Source organism: Sturnus vulgaris, chromosome 1 (genome assembly GCF_052056855.1).
Source record: "Sturnus vulgaris isolate bStuVul1 chromosome 1, bStuVul1.hap1, whole genome shotgun sequence".
Classification (NCBI taxonomy): domain Eukaryota; kingdom Metazoa; phylum Chordata; class Aves; order Passeriformes; family Sturnidae; genus Sturnus; species Sturnus vulgaris.
Window position 1 is genome coordinate 105,664,467 of NC_142243.1, and position 25,526 is coordinate 105,689,992.

General features: G+C 43.0%; 1 protein-coding gene across 3 annotated transcripts; it reads right to left on the bottom strand.

Moving 5' to 3' along the window:
• Positions 1-1,823: 1,823 nt before the first annotated feature.
• Positions 1,824-24,444, bottom strand: TWSG1 (twisted gastrulation BMP signaling modulator 1). 3 transcript variants are annotated; one of them, XM_088173200.1, is made up of 5 exons: positions 24,335-24,444; positions 22,212-22,377; positions 15,191-15,290; positions 11,539-11,805; positions 1,824-4,265 (listed from the first exon to the last, which is right to left on the bottom strand). In XM_088173200.1, the coding sequence occupies exons 2-5, from the start codon at positions 22,332-22,334 to the stop codon at positions 4,084-4,086; spliced, it is 672 nt and encodes a 223-aa protein (XP_088029326.1). In that variant the 5' UTR covers positions 22,335-22,377; positions 24,335-24,444; the 3' UTR covers positions 1,824-4,083. The 3 variants fall into 3 exon arrangements, with proteins under 3 accessions (XP_088029326.1, XP_014726702.1, XP_088029319.1); XM_014871216.2 differs by lacking the exon at positions 24,335-24,444 and adding an exon at positions 22,936-23,550; XM_088173193.1 differs by lacking the exon at positions 24,335-24,444 and having other exon boundaries at positions 22,212-23,550.
• Positions 24,445-25,526: the final 1,082 nt, after the last annotated feature.

Below are 25,526 nucleotides of genomic sequence, written 5' to 3' on the forward strand. Positions count from 1 at the left end.
TCCACCACCACCCCAGGGCCCGCTGTGACATACCTGAGCTTTATAAAAGTAATAAAATAATAATGTAGGGGAGATTCAGAATGCATTTGGTCAGGGAAAGAAAAGGGAAAAGGCATAGCTGTGTTAATGAATAATTACTTCCTCCTCCTACTACTTCAAAGAAAGCCAGTTCTGGGGTTGAGCTTGTCTTGGAAAGATGGGAGCCTACATGGGCTGTACCATTCTGGGATAACTTTAGATATGCTGTGCAATTCTCCTTAGCAATAAAGGAATACACAGCAGACATAAAAAGATTTAGCTTAGGAAAGAAACTAGTTGGCCACATACTGAAACAAACAGGTGAAACAATGAGAGCCTGAAGATATAACAGGAAAACCTAGAAGTAGTAAATTAGTTAGTGCCTTTGGGGGAGAAAGTATGTTGTTCACAGAAATTACCACAGAGCAGGAGAACAGAGCCAAAAAAGGTGTACGATGCTGAATTCTGCCTAAGCAATTCCTCTGAGCAGTATTATGGAGCCATAGGATCACAGAATGGTTTGGGATGGAAGGGCCCTTAAGACCATCTATTTCCAAGCCCTCTGCCCTGGGCAGGAACATCTTCCCCTAGAGCAGGTTGCTCAAAGCCAAATAATTCCAAGTTCTCTGCGGTAGGAAGAAAATTTATAAATACTTAAGCAATTAAAAGAATATAAGAAAACTTGAGCCTTGGCCACCCTTACATCCTAGATGTATTTGTCTGAATGAGGTTTGCTCTGTTTCTAGGAAGATTTTGTATCATAAGTGTGTTTTCCCATATAAGTAGCACAAATTTTAATGATGTACTGGTGATTTGGTGAAAGTTGTGTCAAGGGAATGTGTCAAATCTTGGTAAAGGTGTTCCTTTTGCCAAGCCCAACAGATATTACCATCTAACAGGAAAATGTGAGGTTGCTGTTTGGCTGTGCTCTGCAGGTGCCTCATCAGCACGGTCTGTCCTCTCTTCTCATTAAACTCCTCCCAAGCTCCGAGTCTCCAGGCTTTGCCCATGCAGGTGTAAGTGCCAGCTGTGGGACAGGGCACCATAGGTCACAGAGCTGGAGAGACCAGAGAGCATCCGTGTTGGGTGGGTCTGTTTGTCCCTGTGCAATCACTAGCAAACTTCAAGTCACTCCAACCAGTAGGATGAGGGGCTTGGGAGCCAGGTATCAGAAATGCCATAATTTTGGGAGGGACACTGGAATGACCATAGATATATTATTAAAGATACAAGCAGGTGTTCTTATATTTACTTTTTAGGAATTAGAGTGTGAAATCCATTAAGCATACTAAAAGCAAGCCAGGAACCATAAGAAATGACAGGAAAGCAATGTCACATTATGACTGTTGTACTCATGTGCGTGTACGGAAAAACAAACAAAAAACCCCAACCAAACAAAACAAACCCAAACCCCAAAGCAACTGAACAAAACCTTTTGTTACTTTTAAAGAAAGAATTACAAAAAGCCTCCCCACCCCTTTTCAATCAGACCCCCAACACACTAGGGATTTGTATATTTGCTTCCCTTTACCTTCAGTGATTTACAATTCCAAAGGACAGTGATAAAAGTGGCCAATGCTTTACCTGGAGAACATTCCTAAATAAAAGAAGTTTTCAGAAAGAACATTCTGAGTACTAATCATTTATGTAAAGAAAAGTAATTCAAAGCAACACGTTTAGGTATGGAAAAAACCCTGCTGGAGAGTTAATTCTCTGTATTATTCTATCCATCTAGATCAGTAATCTCTATAGTATGTTTTCTGGTAACATTTCCCTGAGAAACTCTTGAGAAAGAAAACACGGGAACCAGTAATGTCTTTTTATTAAAATACCTTTTAAAACACTCATCATCATAAAATACACTGGGTGTTGCTGCATGACATTTGTGTACACACAACACTTTCAGCAAACTCTAGACAGCATCAAGGAATTACAAAAAGTAAGGCAAGTCCCAGAAGGTGTGCACTACCTTCTCTCAGGCCACTGCAGACAACTGCGTTTACATTTTTATGCCATTCCCCACAGCATTTCCTGGACACCTGTTGGGCTGCTCCCCCATCCCTCCCACCCCTCCTTGATTTGACATCACAGTGAAATTCTGAGGATGTAAATGGAGACAGTGTCACAGATCCATGGGGCAGCAGGTGCCTGACCAGAAACATCAGCCCTGTTCCCCCCACAAGAAGATTCTGAGCTACCCTCATATTTCCAGTAATTTAAGACTGCAAAAATCCAAAGGACGCTAGTGACCTCCTGCTTGATTGATTGCTACGTGTCTCCTATCTTGGTCAGGAACGTTGATGCATCACCCTCCAGCTACAAACAGTCACAGCTACTCTAACATATTGTTCCCCTCCATTCATTTTAAGAAATTCTAGCAGAAGAAAATATAATGTGAATTGTAAAATATAGGAAGAACAACTCCTCCATTATGACCTAAGTTTTTCTATTCTTGTCTATGATCTTTTATCACTTAACTGTAAGTTGAAAGTATGAAGACATTCCATTATCCACTAGTTCAAAATAATAACATTCATCTTTCAAGTACATTTTTATAGCTGAAAAAGACACTGAAGAAAGTAGCATTATTTAACAAGAGTAGATTTTTCTTTTATTATTATAATTATTATTATTATTCCATCTTATTGAAAGAACTGTATCATGAGAAAAAAACTGAAAGAAACATTCAGGTAATTTTTTCAACAAAATAAATGTAATATGACTGCTTTCATTTGTACATGGTACAGATAGGTGTAACTAGAAAACAGTTTAATCCCTCTAGACTGAGGAGTTTCAAGGAGTTAAAACCCACACTATTATAAATACAAAAAGCTGATCATTAACTACTCATACACTTTATTCTTGTACTTAGTACCATTATCTGTGGAGCCCTTAAATGGGTCATAGTAACTGCTATGTAACTGTCAACATATAAAAACTCTTACTTAGAAAAATGGACAATGTTCTAAACTCAAAACACTTTAACTTTGCCTTTGCAGACACATATTCCCTTCTTCATTGATAAAAATTTATGGGGGGGAAAAAGAAATTTAATAATAATAAAAATGTTTGGAATAAATATTCACAGGAAATTACTAAATGGGAACATGCTTGCTGCCAGCTGCTCAGCTGGTATATCTGTACCGCTTGCTTGTTCCTGTCATTTCATTCTTTATTCCTTTAGTCATTAAATGCATCATAGCCTTTCATGTTTCCTCTACTGGACTATATGTACAGAGTGTAATAACCCTAGAGAACAGTGCAAAAGCTGGGAAATGCAACTGCACTTAACAGCTTTATTTTGGGATCTAAGAGAAGACTGAAAAGATTATTCTGTGTAATACATGACTTATGCTTCATAGGCCCAACGAAAAGAGAGCAGGACAAACTTGGAGGAAAAGTGTCCCATTCATGGTGTTTTGTTGGGCAGCCCTTCTAAGAAGTTAGGATTTTATCCATGACAGCCCATACTTTGAACTTGAAGAGAAAGCATGAATTTTAATTTTTCTCCAAGTACCACTTCACAATAAAAAGCTAACCTCAAAAATTGGAAGGTAATAAAGTTATAAACAAAACCCCAGAAACCAAATCCCAAAAACCCAGCTCCTAAACAACATCCACCCTCCCTCCAACCTAGCAGCCATTTATTTATTTGTTGAATTTAGATAATGGAAATCTCATTACCATATTCTAAAGGTTTCCCTACTCTAAACTACAAGATAAAGTACTATGTTCTGAAAACCAGTATAGCCAATACTTTCAAATCCAAGGAAAACAATCAGAACAGCAATGAGCATGACGGTACCATTTGAGCAGAAATAAAGAAAAATAAGTTTAAAACATAGTGTTTAAACATCTAATAGTTAGCTTCACTTATATGAATTATAAAAAAAAAAGAAAAAAAGGAAAAAAAAGTTCTCTGATTTTATACATCCTCTTTTCAACCAGGTAAATTTAATTGCAACCAGCAGGCACTCCACCAAAATGCAGTATTTGCAATCCCAGTCTCTTTAACCGAGAGAGATTACTTTGGCCTCAGTATTGCTATATTACAATTTTCCTGCTTCAGAACATGCAGTTCATACATTTGACAGTTTTACTGCCGTAGTCGATGCATTCTGGCCCGATACACTCGCAGCAGGCGTTGTGAAACCATCGGTATTTGGAAGCTCCCATGGACTCGCAAGAGATCTTGCACTGATGTATTGACATGCAGTCATCAAAATACACCACAGTACACATGTGTTCTAAACCAAGAGGGGGGAAAAATTGGTTTAAAAGGTCTTAAAGTGTTTTTAAAGGATAGTTAGAAATTAATTAAATGAGCAGCTTTAGAAGTATGATTGCAAACCGACAGGACTCTGAGGCACAAGAAAAAAAGGTGACAGTAAAAGCAGAGAGGCAAGGCAGAGAGATAAGGTAAAATCTATCAACTTCACATTTTCAGCATCTACAACTCAACCTGTTGTCTGATCTTCTTATTTAATTTACTTCTATATTCACAGGCAAGAATGTTTTTGAGTTTTGTCCCCCAGTTATGAGAGTGTAAGGATGAGCTATGCCAAAATTACAAGCAGGAACGTGTCCTCTGAAGGTAATATACTACCACAAAAAACTTCAGCTTTGGAGAAGTTATTTAAAAAAAAAATCAAAACCCACTTATTTGGATGTAAATGTTTCTTTCTTCCCCACTCCCCCAAACTCCACAATAATCTTCAGCCAGACCTAGAGAATCTTTTTTTCATCAGCACAAAACTACACACTTTTTTCTTCCTTTTTTAAACAATCCCCAGCTTTATTACTAATGTTAAGAAACCCCTTCTGCCTAAGTGTTGACTTTGTGCTTCTAACACCCATGCAATTACTTGAAATGCCATGAAGTTTAGTGTTGCAACATCAAAATGGAGCTAAGGCATTCACCACAACCATAAAGTAAAACAAAACTATCCCCCCACTTCAGTCCACTTCCAATTCTCCAAGCTGGCAGATTCCACCATCTTTCTTCTGTACTGACCAGGTGATGATACTATAAAACTTTGTTCATCCTCCAAAGGACCATAATTACATAACATTTACTCAGAGCATAACTTGGCACACTTTGGGGAAATCACAACTGGCAGCTGTCTGCAAACAGGAATGTCTCTCTCACGCACATCAGACCAACTTGTGAGAAGGAGATGTCAAAGGGCTTTCTATAGAGCCAATTACTACTCATGGTGCACCTAGGAGAAACCCACTGGTCTACATTCCAATGTGGATTAGAAAAAAGTAATCCAAATTTAAATAGTAAATCAAGACAGTGGGTTTGGTTTTTTTAAATGACCGATTTTGATCATTGTCAAATTATTTTGCTACTACCAAAACAACTGCAAGAAGGTCAGAGGATGTGCTGCCAGCTCACTGAAAGCAACAGAGTATTCACTGCATTGGTCAGGCTCCAAACTGATGTACAGGCCTTGCAGACGCCATATACAGTGCAACAGGCAATAGGGATCTTGGGGAGGAGAGGCAGACCCAGAGCTGAAACAGTTTCTGCTCCCAGAAAAGCTGTGCTGCAAGTAAAGCTGCTATTGTCCAAGAAAACTTGCAGTACCTGAAGTACTGCTGGGAACATCAACGAAGTGCATAAGGCTGTGTAAGACTTGTCCCATTCTTGGTACTTCTATTTCTATAAGCCCTTATATCCTGAGACACAGCAACCAGAGGAATAGAGTTCTCAGAGAACAAAACCTGAAAACAACCAAAACATCTACAGCTTCAGTAAGGATGCTTGATTCACAGAGACAAAGAGGAAAGAGCTGAACAGAAGTGTATGCTATGGTGCTGTGTGCAAAGAGTGATAGGTATACACCTAAAGTGCTCAGCCAAAAAGTAGTAGGGAGATGCAGCCACCAGAGCCTCAAAAGCAAGAAGGCATTCAGAGGCCAGACAGCACCTCCAACTTTTATGGGGAAGAATGCACAAGGACTTGGCAACATTTGATCACCAGTGACAAAAAGCTCAGATTGCCATAGTCCCAAGAAGAAGCATACACCATCCATTCCCAGAAGGCCAAGATAGTCCCAGGTATCTGTTCCCTTCACTGCTCACAGGAAGTTTTTAGTGGAAGGTAGGGAGGAGAAAGTAGAAGCAAGTCTCCAGGCAGTATTCTCATGTCCCATCAGTCATCCAATTCAGTGCTAGAGCTCAAGCACAAGAACCTTAGAGAAGCCTCTGTTGCACATTACTCATACTCTTTATATCCTTTTGCTTAATCTCTATTCAGTCCTTTGATACCCTTTTACTAATTTGCTATTGAAGTATTATTATGTTAAGTTTGATCTTAAATCCCACACATAGTCTTAGAAGGTGCCAGCTGGAGGCACAGAGCCTCTGCATCAAAACAGGCAATCCTGGCTAATCTAGAAAGATTTCTTCCTGCAAAACCACCTTTTGGGAAGCCATCTCCAGCCGATTGAGTTAGTCTCTGGCTAAGCCTGAGAAGGCAAAATGATTCATGGCTATCTCCAGACTGGAGTGAAACATCTCTTTAAAGGAAGCAGCCATGCAAGGGGTTGCCAGAACTGCTCACTAACTGCTGATAATGACACTCCAACTTACAACACACAAAGGAAAGCCTAAGGTAGGTCAGGGAAGTTGACAGGAAAGCTGTTCACACTCTGAGGTGTGCTAACTGCTCCCAGCACTTACAGACTGTCTTCACACCAGAGAATGTCCAGTCCCTTCTGCGTAAGGAGATATCTGTGCTCACCTTCATGTTAACCTCCTCTCTAACAGCCTCAGCAGTGTTAGTACTGCTTCACAAGTCCTGGTGAAGCCCCCAGTTCGTCAGCTAATGCATGCAGAAATGAAATTAACTTCCCTGGAGAAGGAGAACCTATAATTTCTAGGAGGTAAAGATGGATGACACTGGACAGGGAGACATCTCTTCCAGTAAAGGAGGCCAGAGGAGCAGCAGCACCTGGCCTGTAACTCTGGCAAAACTAGGTGGCATCAGTACAAAAATGGTGGAAAGGGGAGAGAGAGCAGACTGCATGTGGCAGGCCAGAGCCAGCAGTAGATCCATCTGGTCCCAAGTAGCTTTTGTAAGCAGCTGGAGAACATGCTCCATGTAGATGTTACCAAATTGTTTCCGATGTCTCACTCAGTGAAAGACTTGCCAGGTCTGAACAAGTCAGATTGTCCAGGGTGCACTTTGTTTGTCACAGGGCACTCCTGGTCCCTTCCTCAGCAATGCCTCTGTGCTCATGTAGAGGTTGAATTACTGAAAGCAGGAGAGTTCCTTCCTCCCCACAAGCACTAAATCCTGCTCTATAGACTGCAGGAAGAGAGTTACACAGGGGAAAAAAATACATACCTACAGGCTCAGCTGGGATCTGAGAGAGTACTTAAACTGTTTCACAAACCTAATTACAGAGTCATCACTTGGCTCCCTCAGTGTAGATAAAAAAATATTACTTAGTGCAGTAACAGCTTTCTCATTTGCATTTTGACAATTTTCACACACTAAGGACCACAGACTGCAGATGCAGGGAGAGAGAAGGATGTAGCAGTAAACTTTTTTCCTGGAACACTAATTTCTCACCTTTTTCCCCCTCACATTTCATACTCAGTGAAGGTTGTTAGAAGAAACAACAACCAAGTCTAAATTTAAAATGAACAGAAGAAACTACCAGACTTTGCTACAAAACTATCCGTATTGGTCTAATATAGAATTTAGCAACTCAGAGAACTTTCCCACTTAATGATAATTTGCTGTATGGGATCTTTGAAGTTAAATGTGATACATAACTTCAGCAGTCTGCTGCTAAGTTTATTGGTAGCTCTAAAAGTTCTTTAAAAAGGTCACTGTTCATCCAGCAGTCATATCATTTTATCATAGAACGGCCTGGGTTGGAAGGGACCTCAAAGATCATCTAGTTCCAACTCCCCTTCTGTTGGCAGGGATATACCTTGCACTTGAAAAAACACTAGTCTAGTGCAGTAGTGACAGGAGGGGAAAACAAGAACAAGGAGATCAACCCGCAACTGACTATGAACAATCAACTTACATAATCTGCTACTTTTGGACAAGTCAATTTTATGTCAATCAATTTATAAAAAGAAATGTTAAAAAAAAAATCTTCCTAGACTAGCTACAGAGGTAGATGTCTTTTCAGTGGAAGTCTAGCTCTCCTCTCCCTGTTGCATTGGAGGGGAGCAGAATTGCAGAGCAGACACCATCCCCTGTGTCACCAAACAGTGTAAGTCAGAAACCCTTAACTACAACATAGATTTTGTTTTATCAATTGCCAAAAAATTATCTAGCTCCCCTCTCCCTCTCTCCAACATCCTGTCATCATCTGAAACTAAGCTTATTTAAACCTCTGAACTCACAGTTCAGAGCTCTGAGGGTATCAGCTAGAAGTAAAGCAAAGAGAATGAAGTACAAATGTAGGTCCAGATTAATAACCATCACAATCCTTTCTGAAGTGGAGGCTCAAGTGCCAGAAACAACTGATACAAAGAACTACAGCAGCTCCAGCAGCGCATGCATAACTTTGGCAGCTAAACCATTACAAGTCAGTTCACAGGAGGAAAGGGAAGACACTCATTAGGAAAATAACGGGGAAGTTCAAGGTCTGGCGGCTGAGTTCAGAGTAGGCTGGGGTGAGAAAGGAATGCTTTATATCCCACCGCACCCCACCTCCTCCCGGATCCGCAGCCGCCCTCCCTGGCGGTGGCTCCACGCCACTCAGGCACAAAGCTCGTGCTTCCTGTGGCTGGTGCTGCTTTTCCTGGCACTCACCCAGAACTGCATCAAGCAAGTCTGGCACCCTGGGCCAGCATAACGGTGATCCCTGCGAGAATGTGCAGTAAAACTAAAATCAGAGCCTTTCTAAATTTTGGAATGTATTCCAGAAGACAGCACAGGGACCATTGCCCCCTACAACATCTACCTCTCATTAATCCCTCTCCCTTTACAGGCCATGCCATCGGTTGCTGCCAGCACACCATGTTGCAGGGAAGCATGCAAGGAACCACAGAAGAACCACAAAATGGAGGAGGCACAGCACTGCAAAGAAAACATAAGGCATCTGTGCTTCTGCTCACATGAGTATTCTTCCAAATCCCTGATTGTCACAGTCTCGAAGACAACTACTTAGCAAGTCACCTTAAGGGTATCTCCACTTGTAAGACCTGCCCTCAAGCCTAGCAGCATTTTTGGGGAGTAGGAAAGGGTAAAGACATGGTCACGGACCCTCCCTCTCTTACAGTGGCTCTAACACTTGCCAGCTTATTAAAGCAGTGTCCTGATTGTGTGACTGACCTCTACATGACATGTACTCTACTGATGGCAGAAGCCATCAGGAACTTCCTTAGCTACCTCACTGTGCCCACGCTCACAAGGCTCTTCAGTCCCAACTTATTACCCCTCCAGCTTTTGACTGTGGCTTTCCCAATGAACTCAGCAAAACAGTATTAGAAACAATGCTACCTATGGCACACACAACATCCAACACTATTCCCCAGCTGTCCTGCTTCCACCATAATAAACATCAACTGACCAAGGCCAGATGCTAATTTTTCTTTCCACCTCCTCTGTTCTCAATGCTCAAATCATCAATGTTTTTATAAGCAAAATTTAATATGACTTTTGAGAAAGTAGAGCACTGCAAAATTATCTACACTGTGACACAGAGAAAAGAGACTCTTCAGCAGGCTTACGTATTTAGATACTTGAAAGTATAAGAATAGGATGTGGAAAGTAATTTTCTATCTTTTCCAGTTCTTCACTGGTCACTGAGATGGAGAAGGCATAGCCAGTGATTACAAGAACAGCTCTGACATTTATTTCTGTTTTAAGTGTCTGCTGAGGCCTGAAAGCCAGTGGCATTTGGTAACTATTTCCAAATAAAACTGTTGTTTTTGGACAGTCATCATTCCAGTAAGAGCTCTCTCAACCTAATCTCTAATATGTTCCTAGTAAAAAGAAATGAAGGAGACTTTTGACTAAGAAAAAATGGCAGTGTTATGTATTTGTCTGTGTTGTTGAACTCAAAACTGTTCCACACCCTTGAAATGCAATTCAAATTCCAAGTTTAATCCAAAACTATCATTAGCCCATCCTGTTGGTAGTAAAGGACTGTCAGGGAACAGCCATCTGGGTTGCAGTACCTAAGTACAGTGGGATATATTCAAGGCTGTACTAAACATATTTTTTTTCCCTGACTTTAATTTATAACTGTAAGTACTGTTGTCTTTGCACACAGGGCTTTTTGTGGCTTTCCATTTTACATGGCTTTGTACATTATTCTCATAACAGCAAGCAAGCATTTTAATAACATCAAAGACATATGAATGAGATGCTTTCTGCCCATCTGGTTTCCTAGTTCTGGAATTAATTTATTTTTCTAATGTGCCTTAGCCAAAGGAAATTAGAAAAGTTGCCATTACTGTTCCATTTAATCAGCAGCAGTCCTACTCAGAAACACAACTAGGTCAATGGTTCACACTGCTATGGAAAAGCAGCGTGTCCATCAATTAGGGTATCTTTTATTGATAAGATAAAAGGGCCATCACAACAGCAACATATGGGGTTACCAATATTTAAAGTGTATGTTGGGAGGAAAGCAAAGCATTAATTGCACTAATAAAATAAATCAGATGCTCTTTTTCCCCTATTAAGCAGCAATTTCACGACAAACTGTTTATGAGATTTTTAAAGTCTGACGTAATGATTTGTAGGGAAAACTGTTTCAGGTTTAGTATGGAAATATTTTTTTATACCACTATTAACATTACCTCCAACTTTTCATCCTCCCCCCACAGCTAACAGTATTCTGAAGTCTCTCCTCTAAACTGGAGGTAAGAATATAAAGAATTTCATATAAAATAGGAGGAATGAATCTGTAACTTGAACCCCTACCACCAAGTTACTTATTTTGAGGACAGCCTGTCACATATCTTTCCTTCCTCAATCCTTCTAATCTTGCTTAGGTTTACTATTAATCCTGGATTTCATGCAAAATATCCCTATAAAGATTGCAAGTTATGCCAGCACAGATGAAAGAAATAAACAACTGTCCCAGATATAAGTGCTTACGGCACATGGTTTTTTTCTCAGATCTCTTAAGCCATGTTGCAGTTGCCTACCTCTGCAGGGATACATGATTTGGATTCAGTTTCTGGTCTATCCTGTCTCCTAAGCTACAGGTAACTGTTTCTAGGTGAGAGAGCACACCAGTGCACATGAAACAACATGAACAAACTGCCTCATGCCACAGGAGTAATTATGGAGATAAACTCACGTGGTTCAGTGTCTCCTAAGAGCATCAGTCATTTAAACACTATCTTCCATGCTTCTCAACACCTTTGCCTCACTCCTTCTGTTATGTCATGCTCAAAATTAGGCTGAATCTTTCACACATTCTTAAGGGAAAAGAAGAAGCGAGCACAGAGAAGCATAGGATATGCACCAAGAATGTTCCTGGAAGAGACAAGAGGAAATGCTAGAGATTTAGACACTATACTCATTACCTTTGTCACTAGAGTAAGGTGTGTGGACATTGTTGTTTGGAACAGAGACGTTCTGATGCTGTGGCTGGTTCACTGTTTCTAAAAAGGAGACGAGGTTCTCATGGTGTGACAGTTCTTCTGCCACAGGGAAGGAAACAATATTCCAGTTCAGCTGAGTGTCCCCTTCTGTCAGTGCCCGGAAAAGGGAAGGAATTGGTTCATGCAACTCCTCGACAGTGCTCTTGGATGTTGGAGGTGTGTCACTGTAATTGCGAGGATTACACATACCTGTAGAGGAAGGAAACAGAAAATTATACAGAACTCCCTAAGCTCTTCTTCTTGAAACAGGCAGGAATATTTAGAGAATTAAAATTGCTTCTTTTTTTGCTGAAAAGAATATAACTCTTTCATATTTATCCCACTCTCAGCCCAATGGCAGAAGTGCTATCAAATATAGCAGGACAAGCTTTCAGTAACAGCAGGTTTCGCATTGCTCAGACTTCTACAAAACACACCTGTGACTTGTGAAAAGAAAAACCTCATCTAAAAAAGCACTTTGCTGCCCTTTCAGTGTTAGCATTACAGCTTAGAAAATGAAAGGTTCAGTGGAAGGCTTGTTTTCCCTGGGAGAAGAGACAAAGCACAGTATAATCAATATGAACATAAACCTGGAATGCAAGGTTAGGACTGAACAAAGGGAGTGTCTTGGTAAGTCTGAGGTACGTGAAACTTTTGATCACAATTCAAGTATTCCATCTCAACTGGTGCAGCAGTGCACTAGATCTTTTTAGTCATCTGCCAGAAATCCAAAGATCATTATCAGGACAGAGCATGAGTCTGAATTACTTTACTTGTGTAGAGACAGCCAAGATGAACCTCATTTTGCTACTTAGCTGGAGGGGACACAACAGGCAAAATCCTAATTTCTAGGTTAGCTCTTCCTTATTTTTCAACATCTTCTGTAGTATCTTTTTTCATTTTGCCAATGGCTACAAAATGATTTTGTGATATGCAATGCCGGTGTCAGTTTTTCGTTAACCATTTAAAAACACTAACATTTATTACTAGCAATGAAACCGAAGGGCATCTCAATTTAAGTCCAATCCATGGAAACTACCAAGATTAAAAAGAAAATTTGTATCTGCATAGGCATTTTAAACTCAGGAGCCATAAAACACACTTAGAAGTCACCTGTCAAGAGACAGGCAAATCCATTTTCCTCATGTACATCTGGATATAATTTTGGGTAGTTTCACAAACACAGGTTTAGACAGCTACAGCTGCAAAGCATACCAATTCCTGAAGTATAAAAGCGATTTGAGACATGAATGTTCAAAGTCCACGTGCCTCACACAACCAGAGAAGTATCTTCTGCCCCATAGATCCACTAGCACTTCAGCTTCACAAATAATTGTGTTTAACTAGAGCCTTATACAAACCCATAATCTTCTCAACCTAAGTAGATGGATTTCCACAGTGAACAAAGCAGAGGGAAGTTTGTCCATAGCGATTAGCATAAGATCTAGCAAATCTTAAGCAAGTGGTTAGCATTACCAGCATTTGGTAATAGGAATGCTCCACGACAGTCTGCTCCTATGAAAAGGTGAGCCAAGTACAGAGTAGGAAAAAAAGATAAGCCTCTTTTCCAAACAACATCAGGTCATACTAAAAAATAATTCCACTTACACAAACATCCTACTGTAAATGATTGTTTTCCCACTTCTCTCAATTAGGTTTGTTCTTCACGGACCTTTCTAGACTCACTGCTTTATTAAAAAAATTCTATCTCTTTTTTACTACATTTCAATAAGCACTAGTATTAACAATACTTTAACAAGCACTGTATGAACCATACAATTGGAATAAGGGATGACCACATGAAAATCAGCTGGGAAGATATCAAACCAGGAAAGAGTTTTGTACAGATACATCAAGGGATATATGCTTTAGCTGATGTCCTTGTATTAATGTTGTGAAATAGAAACCAGTGGGCCTTTAACGGGTAAATTCTCATCCACAAAGATCCTTCACTCTTACTCTTTTTAAAAGCATTTGAATTATAATAATATTTTTATATAGTAAATATTATAAAATAACAGCTTTGGTTCAAAAGAAAATTTAAAAGTTTAACTTATGAGCAACCTGTAAGGATCAAACATGTCTACTGCTTGGGAATGGATGAGAAGATGCAGAAATGGGCTATTAAAATGATGGAAGCAGACAAGCCTTTACACAAGTGACTAGAAGAGCTTAACTCAAGGCAATGGGGGCTTGTTGCTGCTCTCTCTCCTCCAGCACGTTTTTCCCTGTCAGAGAAGGGAGGACATACACAAAACATGGCACAGTAAAGTTAGTGGTGGAGGACAGGAGGTAATTCCTGACCTCAAGGCAGACATGATATGTAAGACACAACAATCTACCTGCTTTTACATTAGACATGATCAGCTTATAAACTTAAATATCAGCTCAGGTATCAGCAAAGAACTCCATCTAGGGAGTCAGGCATGGCATGTATTCCTGTTTCCTCATTTGAATAAAGCTACAGCAAGGATGACCCTACATTGAAGAGAAGAAGAATAGGACCATGCCATAGAATCCAAAAAGGCCTGAGGCACCCAAAGGACCATCAGGAGAAGTTTTAGTTTGCTCAATACTGGGAAACTGAACCTGAAACCTTGTTAACTCCTCTCCTGGAAAGCACTATGGGAAAGAGCTGCAGAACAGTGAGTCAGCTGCAGATTTATGAAAAGAAGCTCATGTGTGGACTTCACAATCCCAAGAGGTGGTTCTTCCTCTCCCAAGAGATCAGTACACTATACCTTGCTTTCTAAACTAGGGAAATAACCTGCACTGAAAATGGGCATTTTGAAACTAATCACCTCCATGAATTCAGAGAAAACTGACCTAGAAAAGCTGAAACCAGGTACAGCACCCAAGATGCATCCCTTTATGGAAGCCAGGATTTGGGATGGCAGCACAGGGAGACTTACAAAAACCACAGGAAAACGAAGCTTTTGTTACATATAAAACAAGAAACAGAATTAGGTTGCAACCTCCTTAAGCAGGTTCAGCTTACAGCACTGACATGCAAAGATCTGGGCCCTCTGAACACCACCTGTCAGCAGCAATGTGTTCTTTTTAAGACTGTCATCTAGTCCTACAGTAAGACCTTGTCTGCTTCTTTCTTACCCTTCACAAAGAGCTCTTTTTGTAAATAAAAGAGCAGTGGAAACACTGGGCCACGCATATTTACCAGTGGTCCCAACTCAATCCTAAAGGTGTCCCAGTGCTGTACCTGTCAATGCACCCTTTACAGGCAGAAACCTTCACACAGCATCCAACCCCACAAAGCAGGCACTGTGCAGTTTCCTCAAGATGACAATTCAAACAGGAGTTTTGTGTTTGAAGGACAAAATTAATAACCAGCTATGATGACATTTAACAAGCAATACCTGGACTACTGCCACCCCCAGCTCCATAGAGCAGACACAGCCTTCAGATGTTTGGGTCTCCACAGTAATTTATTCCATACCCACACAACGAAGCTGTAAGATGCTTAAAGCACAGATTCTGTCCCAGTGTTTTACTTCTATTTTAAGACTGTGAGCTCAGCATGTGGCAGGAGAAAGCAATGTAAAAAAAGCAGGAAGTCCCCCCCAAAATGCAAACTTACCAACACAGTCACAGCACTCATCCCAAAGTGTGCCCAGGCAGAGCATACACTCCTTACAGCAGGAACAGTTCCCTTCCCCAGGGCGGCACTGACACAGCTCCTGGAATCAACAGACACTCATTACACTGCAGCAATCCCAGATGTAAAATAACTACACAGCAGAGTGATTTTTCCTCAAGCCACAACTCAAATTAGGGCATTAAAAAAGCTTAGTACACTTATACAGTGAGTAAACGGTGAAACAACTCCAGCCAAAAACTGATCCAAGTTTACAAAAGGATCTTATGCAAGTTTGCTTTTTTTCCTTAAAGGTGACATTCTGAAGAGAAATTTGAAGCACGCATTTAAAAGACAAAAAATTCTATTCATGGGAAAGGTGTGTGCACTTCTGTGCATGTGCATGCCTAAATCTACAAGTTCTTTTAATGTTTTTCCCATCACAACAGGAAACTTGGAGAAGGATGCTTCCTTATATAGAAATAGTGACCGTACATTATAATTTAGCTAAAAAAGAAAGCTACTAAAAGCCACATGTGCCCACTCAAGACGTGCATGATGTCTGCCATCACACCTATCCCTGCATTCTAAGAGGAATTTACCCATTTAAGTCCTCTGACCGCAGGATTTTCTGCATCTCCAAACACTTGTTACACATTGCTCTCTGTTTGCAACATTAGTGACCAGATTCCCACCCCCCACCCGCCCCAGGTCCAGATGATTCATTTTTGCTATTATGAAAACAACCCTACGTTTCGTCCCTCCAAACTGACACCTTGGGATGCCTACAAGATTTCTATACACGTATTTTTCTTTAACCATTAATAACTGAAAAAGATAGAAAAGGTGTGGAAGCATAAAGACAAATATTTCTCTTCGTACTACCTAAACTAAAAGCACTGGTTTAGCAGTCCTGCTGGAGACACACACTTGTGGACCTCAAAGCATGGAAAAAGCCTACATGGATGAAGAAAATCTAAAAACCAGGCAGTCTCCTTCCCTCTAACTCAAATCCATACTAGTAATTCCGGTTTGGCTAAAAGACTGTGGCTACATGACAATAATTCACAGCCTTGAATTACATCATAGCACAAAAAACAGACAAGCCAAGAAGTCCCTTTGGTCGTCCTGTCTAAGAATTTGGTTTTGATGACGTCTGTCTAACTATCACATTACACACAACTGGGGAGAAAACAAAATCCTGTTACTGGAAACACTGACCACTGGATCTTTCCACCCCTGGCAAATCCGTTACACACCAGCCCAGGGAGAAGATGATGCCCATCCCATCTCTTTGATCCCATTATCCAGAGGCAGAGGGGGGACACACTGCAGGAGATGCTCATGGACAGGAGAGAAAGGCAGGAAGGTGGTTTGGTTTGAAATTCTCCTATCCTGGAGTCTCCACCCATGGTTCCACCCCAGCTGGGTCAGGGGCACCTTTCCAATGTCACCTGCAAAGTGGCATTTCTTTCTGAAGCACCTTGGGAAGAAGCTCACGAGGCAAAATTCCCCTTCTTAAATAATTCTTTGCTTGCTATTGTCAAGAAGCATAAGGTAGGGGAGACGGGAGGCATTTTTAAACCAAATGTTGGGAGCACGTTTGCAAGGCAAGGCAAGGTACAGTTTTGCACCTGATCCCATATGACCCCTGTTCTCTCTTTACTCTGCAAAAGTGGCAACTGCAAATATCCACAGCCTGCTGAGCTGCACAGTGGCCACCCCTCGCTCACACCAACTCATGTGGGCACACAGAAGACCAAGGAGTGCATTTCAGAGGGGGGGCCAGAGCAAAGTCTGTCTGGGGACAGGCCTCCAGGAGCTGCAAGGCTCCCAGGTCCGGACTAACACTGAACAAGCCCTAGAATGTGCTGCAGACAAGCTACAATGTACTAATGCAGTATAAATCCACTGAATCCTTATTTTTCCATTCACTTCATCCCAGATGACAAGTCCTCTTGAATCCAGCAAAGAAACAAAATTCACCAACTATTGCTTGTGATACATAACGCTGAGAAATGCTGTGGCCTGCAGAGTTTATTGTGACCTGTTTGCCCCACTGTCTGATTGAGAATGAACACCTGCTCCACACACACTTCTGAAATAGGCAGCCCTTGTAAGTATTGAATTTTTACTTACAGAGTGGAAAACTACTCAGATTTATTACTTTCTCATCCTCAAAATTTATGAATGGCATCTATCACTGTTTCCACACAAACTGTGTTGTTTCCAAGTAAAAGATAAAAACATGCCGATTAAAAAAATATGTACATTTTTCCACAAGAGGAGATGCCACAAACTTAGAAAGATTACTTATTTGAATTAACGTTGCACTTCTAAAATATTTATCTTACCATTTGATAAACAGATTTTGTCAGCCTTTAGAATAAATAGCCTGAATAAAACAACTTAAAAAAACCCACGAGTACTGTTATTTTGGCCAGAGAATAATATTAATACATATTCGCATTAAAAATCTCTTTTTATTCTTCATCAAAAATATCAATTTATTCTTCAACAGTAAAGCTGGGTAAACAACTTCTACATTTTAAAAACACCAACAGGCCATCATGTGTGAGGAGGCAATTCTCACTAAACTATTAAATGTAATGCATGAATAAAAAGTTCACTAAACTGAAGTTGTTTCAGTTTTATGGAAGAGTATTCTCAGAGAATTAAATGTAACCTTAAATTCTGCGCTTGCAATCTGTTAAAAAAAATTCTGCTTAGCATCTATATGTGCAAACACTGACTTGGTGACAGCATCATTAAACCTACTTGTATTGTAACAAGTTTGTTTTTACAGAAAGGGCTTATGAGCAACGCAATATTTTAGATTTTTTTTTGTTGTTGCTGTTTGGGGTTTTTGTTTGTTTGTTTCAATTATTACTTCTTTATTTTAAAGTTGGAGGGAGAGGAAGGAAGAAAGAACAACCTAATTAATTAGTCTTCTGCCACTTCAGGGCAATAACTGTATGTTTTTCCATATATCTGTTTGCACATCCATGGTTTCCTTAACCAGTTTTGAGTTCTCCTGCCTGACTCATCCACACTGGATACTGGTACAGGATACATCTTTTTAAAAGAATGCTTACATGAGACGTGGGTGAAGCGAGGCAGAATAAGGAACGTTTCTTGTTGATAGCTGGGGGTGGTGAGGCATCAGTGGAAGAAAATATTACTCATAAGTCAACTTGGCAACTTCCCAAGCTGAACTACTGAAGGTGCATTAGAGAATGTATTTTGCTAGGCAAGAAATAAGCCTCACTGTTTAAAAATACAGTATTAAATAGGAAGTAGGCATGTTTGTACAATAAAGATACTCCTGCTCCAGAGAACAAACAAAAATGTTTGGAAGATATTTAACATACGAGTTTTTTTCAAAGCTTTCTTGAAATTCCAGAGAGTATTTTCTTGCTGCAGGGAGAAGCAGGACCTGAAGGCATTGGAAACCTCTCTGCAAACTGAAAGGGGGAGTGAAAGAAAGAGAGCTTTTTTCCTAGAACAGTTTAATAACAGAAAATCTCCTGGAAGTGAACCAACCAGAACTGTTTTGTTAACCCAACTGGGTTATGTACTGCAGCTACAACACACACACTGGAAGTAATTTTTAGATGCTGAAGCCCTGAAGTTAAGGAGTGGCATTTATTTCATACCACGGGGCTAAAATGTCTTGGAAATCCTTTCAGGCTGACAAGTTTGTACACAAGATTAACAGGAGGCAAAAAACACATGAAAAAAGATTTTAATTGGAACGATACCACACCAGCTGAGATGGCTGCAGGTCTGTAGAGCTCGAGAGAGAAAATCCTGTTTTCTCCACGTAACAACCTCTCTTTAGGACTATAAAATCATGCCTGAATTATAACACCATTTGTTTCCTATGCACAGCAACAGTTCGAAGCACTGTTGCAGATGAGGCAACAAAGCTCAGCTTCCAGCACAACATTGACATTGCTTCCACCTGAGCCTGACTCCTGCCAGGAGCTCTGCACCTCAAGAGCCAACCTGGGACTCAGAACAATTGTGGGAACGTCTCATCCTCGAGGTTTCTGCCTTCAAGGATTTCCTCCATGTTGCAAGGACACAATATGTGCCTCCCCTCCGCCCAGCCTGGCCTTTTCATCTCCTCCACACATGGAAACATCAAAACAACCCACACGGCCAAGTCAACAGCAGATGTGCTGCAATAAACACTACAGCACACGCTCCATGTGCACCCAGGGCTCCACCTGGAATGCACGGCTCATGGACTCCAATTCCCCAATCCCACGGACAGGGGAAGGAGCTATGGCCAGAGCCTTGGAGGGAACTAATTTTGTGGACTCACTCTCTACACTCCCAAGTTTTACCCACAACTCTCTCAACAACTACGGGAAGCCACAAAGTTTCTTAGCAAAGGCTGAGCTTATGCAGAGATGCCTCAAGCTATTTTCTTACAGATCTTTGCTTATGGAAAAAAGAGGAGCACCAATGAAGCTAGAGCCCAAGATGCAAAGAGAAGGCTGAATCCATGTGAGTTGTTGATCTCATGCACTGTTCTGGATCTAACAAAATAAATATTTATGTAGGGACCACCCTTACGCAAAGCAGCTCCTAAGGAGTGGCAGTAATGACTGTACTGACTTCTAGCCATGCTGGCAAAAATATTTATGTTAACCGTATGCTTTTTGAGAGAGCAGGTCTCTTGTCTCTCTGTCTTCAGGACAGGCAGCCTCTCTTTCTGCACACAGATGCAGATGACAAACATTCACAATCTGTTTGCTCCCCCAGTTGTCTCCAAGTGACATTATCTTGGCCACAAGATAATTGGATTTTGCCAAACTTGAACAGCGATAAGAGTCAGTGAGGGAAAAATGTCATGCAATAGTCAAGCAACCTCCCTCAACATGGTATTTTATTTTTAAGTTCAGATTCCTCCAGAAGAGGAGGAAAAAACTACATGGATATACTCTACTTGCATACCTATCCAGGAAAGAACACGCATTTCATATACCAGTGCAGCACTTCTGCCACAACAGCATTGAAATTTTAGAACAAACGAAAAAGCCAAGAAAATGACAATTGCTTTAAGTCAAAGCTTTAGGATACTTCCTATACACAATCAGACTAGTCTGACCTGATCTGTTCTTCTGTAAAGAATTAATATTGACTGGTAAGTCAGGCCTGTGTGCAGGAGGACAGCACCCAGATGGTGGAAATCAACAGTGTAATTCCCCTGCAACTCACACAGCCTAGGCTACTTTAGGGTCTCAGAGAATTGTACATGATTTTGATTTTAGGGAAATGCTTTAAAAAGGGACTCCACATCACCTGTACAAAGTAAGACAGAACATACCTACCACAAGTAAAGCAGTTCAGTGGTTTCTCTGCATGCACAGGGCTGTGTTGCTACAGAGATGCCAACATAGTCCAAGGAAAGCACAGTTGTATGAGCCATTTCCATGCACTGCTGAACCTCAGCCATTTATTGCCAGCTGAGTAAGGACTCCTGTAGCATTAACTCCACCCCTCCTGGGCTGTGCTCTATTCAGACCCCACAAAAATAAAGTTTAAATGCTTGCTGTCTCAAGCTTGACTCGATAAGAGATGATTACTCGAGGAGGTATCTGTTCTTTCATAGATGATGGACTCCATCAGTGGCACCAGAAAAGGAGACACATCTTCCCTGTTCTCCCCTTTGCCTACAGAAAAACATGCAGTAGACCAACAGCTTCCAGGACTGAAATCCAGCACCTGGACCAACAACTTTCCCCTGAATGAACAAATCTGTACCACTGGATTTACTATTTAAGTGCCATGTACATCCAATGCCACAATTAGCATATTACTTCTCACAGGTTTCAATCCTAGAGCTGATTTTGAAAAATGCAAGAGGAGGGGCTTATAAGTGCATCAGTTTGTCACAGTGCACAATGTCCAACATGCCAGTGAAACCACTGGAGTTCTGTTTGAAAAAGTAAAAATCAGAAATCTCGTTCTTGCACCCCTATTTAACAACTCCACAGACTGTGGTGGGGCTGGAAGAAGCAGCAATTTCTTTTTTTTACATTTAAAGCAAAGGCGGTGCAGAACCAAGAAAGAAGATGGTTCAGCCTACAGTCAGTCTTCCTTCCACAGGATAGATCTGTGAATCTGGCAACAGTTTTTATTTGTAACCCAGACAAATTTTAAACAGAAGTCAGCGAAATGAAGTAAACATGGAAATGCTTGAGGGCACTTGTCTGAAAGAGATGCTTCTTTCAGGCTGTGACCATGCATTTACAGTAAGCACACTTGCATGTTACTGCCATATGATGTTGGTGCTCTCTGTTACTGCATTTCCAATCTACAAAGAGTCAGTAGGAAACAGCTGCTTTTAAAGAAGCTGCAGCTGACCACATGAAGCCTCCCTCCTTTTTCAGTCAGGAGTCAAGAAGCATGCTCTGTTTACCATTACTAAAAAAAAATACTTGGTAGCTACCAGCACTGCTTGTCATTTTGCTAGAAAAGGCCCTTTTGTTCTGCTGCACACCACATCTCTTAACTGCTACTCTAAGAAGAGCAACCTGGTCTCACTCTGTTTCTTTCACTGTACAGACATGCAGTGAGTCAAAAGCAGCATGTGAATTTAACATCCATTTCCTACCAGTCCACCTCATAAGTATTTGGGTTGGTTTTTAGGCATCTTTTAATTCACTGTGCAAACCTGATGTTATAGAGAGCATCAGGCATCAACTCCTGACACTCTGCTTGAGATTTAAGGAACTGGACAAACTGAAAGTTAAGGGGATCACCTCAGACAGGCATAATCCTTGGCTTGAAAAAGTTTCAATTAAAAAAAAAAAGAAACATGCCCATATAAATATGCACTTGGTATTCCCTGTAAAATGGTTGTTAATCTGCACTTACATGGGTAGGAGACCAAACCAACCTCTCTAAAGCGGCACAACATAAAATACCAGTTATTTGTATCATTACAGGATGCAGTTTCAGGACTGTTTTTTGAACACTCTAAAGCAGACAGAGGACACAGGACTCGTACCTGTATCAGGCATTTGCTGACGTCGCTGGCACAGAGAGCCTTGTTGCAGCCTGTTGATGGTGGGATCCACAGCAGGAACAGAAGGACAGTGACTGTGGGTGCCGTGATGTACTGTGACCTCATGTTTCCTGCAGCTGAGCAATTTTCACAAGGACTTCAACCAGCACTGCAACAAGAACCAGCGACTGAAAAGGCTATTGAAACACAAGTTAAATTCTATTCCATTCCCCCCTTGCAATTCCTTCAATAAATATCAATATTTTTTTAAAAATTCCAATTGGGGTATTTAACAACAAACCCAACCCCTCCTCCTCCAGCTAACTTGTTTATACAAAGCTTTCTGCTGTCGCACCTTTGGATTAAAACGGCGATAAGCTTGGGGTGAGCAATCTCAAGTTTGCAGTATCAAATATGACATCCTATAAGCAGCAATGATTAAAAAAATGCCTCGGGTGAGAAAACCCACCACAGGAGACCTAATTTTGTAAATGCCCAAAGTAGACAGATGGGTTTTGTGTAGTATCTTCTCAGGCTAAGGTACATACAGGTCTGTAGGACCAAGGCCATACAGCAACCTTTTACAACAAGCTGCCCCTGTCATCTTTAATGCAGACAGGCAGTTGTTTTCACATGGATCCTTAGATGTCACACAGGCTTTGAACCCAAACACAAAGTTGTTAAGTTCTTTCTTAAAAATATAGACAACAACATAAAAAAAAAGTACCAGACACTTTGAACAACGTAACTTCCAAGAGCCAAGCAAGTGTCTGAGGTCAACCAGAGACGACAAGCATCTGGTACATCAAAGAGACAAGGAAACCGGGTTTGTTCAAAGCATTCCACCTTTCTCCCTTTGTGAAAACCCAGCCTGTCGGCAGGTGGTATTTGCGACAAATATATCACGATTAGCAGCGTGCCACTCCGTTTTCACTTGTGCTTCGCATATGAACCCGGCCAAAAGAGGACCTATTGCACCAGGCACTGTACCAATACATAATAAAAGGCAGCCCATGTTTGGGCAAGCTTACAGTGAGCCTGTATTGTTCTCCTAAGAGAGAAAGAATGCTAATGGAGCACTGGATTGCTTTCTTTTGGTATCTAGAAATGTTTTCCTGCTTTATGAACTACAAAACCCAACACCCTCAATGAGCAAAGAAGTGGAAAATACATAAAGAAGGCACGATCTGGACATTGAAAGTCTGCGTCCGATTAGTCCTTCTTACAATGGTTGTTAAATGCCTCTGAATCTCACTGTGCTGGGCACGCCGCCATCTGTACCAAGCAGGGCTGGGGAGACCCCCCTGCAAGACCCGGGGGCACGCACGGAGAACTCGGGATTTTTCCCTCACCGCTTTCCCTCCCTGCTCTCCGGAGCCCAGAGCGCTTCCCTCCCGCAGCTCCAGCTGCCGGCCCGGACCCGGCGGGTGCCGCATCCCGGGCGCGGGAGCCCAGGCGAGCACGCCGCCTGCGAGGGGAGCGATCCGGCCGTGCTCCCTCCCGCCCGGCTCGCTCCCGGGGCTGCCTCACACCGAGGGTCCCGAGCCCGGGGCCGAGCGGCGCCGTCTCCAGGCGAACCCCTCGGATGTGCAGCGGGGTCCGGGCGCCCCTTCCTGGCCTCCCCCCGCCGCTCCCGTTCCGATTCACCGACCGCTGCTTTCCCGGACTTTTTATCCGGCGTGGAGCAGGACCCCCGCCCGCCGCCCCTCCTCTCCCACAGTCCACCCCGGCCGCACCGGCTCAGCATCGCTCCCCCGCCCCGCCGAGATCGCACCCGCGGCGGAAAACACCCCAAAAAACCGCTCCGGCCGATCGACCCGCCGCAGCTCCCGAGAGGCCCGGGCCCCAAAGATGGCACTGCCAGGGGCCGGGAGGCCGGTGACAGGGAGGGAGATGTGGGAGAACACCCCCTCGCCGAAGCGGCCCGGGGCAGGCGGGGCCCCGTACGGGGAGCGGGTCTCCTCCTCCGGCAGGCACGCAGGCAGCGGGGCGGCCGCGCAGAGCCGCACCGAAACTTTCCTGCCACAAAGAAACAGCCACGGCTCCGCCGCCTTCTCCGCCTCCTCCTCGCCAGGCACCGGCTCCATCCCTGCGCGTCCCCCGCCCGCTCCCCCCGCGGCGCTCACCGGGCGGCCCCGGGCCGGGCACCCCGCGCTCCGCGGGCGGCTCTCGCTGCTCCGGAGGCGGCGGCGGCAGCAACCCCGCGCCTCGTCCCACTGCTCCCCCCTCGGCCGCAGGCAGCGCGGAGGCGGCGGCCTCGCATCATCGCCCCGCCTCGGGGCACCGTCAGGCGCCGGGACCCTCCCCCCGGGACCCTCCGCCCCGGCGGGCGGCGGCTGCGCGGAGCGGGGCGGGAGGAGGAGGCAGGGACCGGTGGATGGGAGCTGCCGCCGGACCGTGCCTAGCGGGACGGGACAGGGGACACAGCCAAGCCACTGCTTCTGGAGGGGTTTCCTCAGGGGAGAACGAAGGAATATCCCCCCGCAACCCGAGTGCGAGCAGGGGGAAACTCGGGGGTTCTGCGGGCAGGAAAGGCAGCCCGGGGAAGCCAGGGCGGGAGGAGCGGGGCTGCGGGGAGCACAGGGCGGCCGGGGCAGCGCTGCCGTGCCGGAGGGAGCCGGGAGAAAAGGAACCAGGGGGCAGCGCTGCTGGAAGCGCCAGCGGGGAAGGCGATGAACTTCCCCGAAGGCTGGGAAGGTGCAGGTGCCCGGGGAAGGGCAGGGGTCGCCTGCTTTGCGAAGGGACCCTGGGTTTCCGGACAGCCTCTCCCAGGACCTCTAAAACACTGCTGGGCGGTGGCTTTATCCTCCCACGTGCCAAGTTCCGAGGGACCAAGGTAACAAATTTGGGCCCTAGAAGAAGAAGAAGAGGATCCTGACTGGGTACCCAGAAACTTAAGAGTAGCTCCTCTCGGGCTTCCCAGGAGGCAGCTGGACCCTGCGAGGAAATAGGGCCATCACGCCAAAGAGTTAGTACCGTATTTCGTCTCATCCCTTCTTCCCAGCTCCTGCCACTCTTCTGAGGGAAATCTGAGCCCGGTGTCCTTAAACAACACCTGATGTACCATCCCACAGAGTAAACTCAGGAAAAAAAAAAAAAAAAGACCGGAACTAACCCTGGATTCAAATCAGAGAAGCCAAGAGATTATTAGCTATGGGACTGAAACATTTGGAGCAATTAAACTTACTAAGAAGTTGCGATTGTAAAAACTCTATTGCACAGACTGATACCGGGAAATCGTTTCTCCTTATAAAGACACAGGCTAATGCTAAGAAACATCTGTCTTCAGATCTCTTTACAAGATACTGCCAAAATATT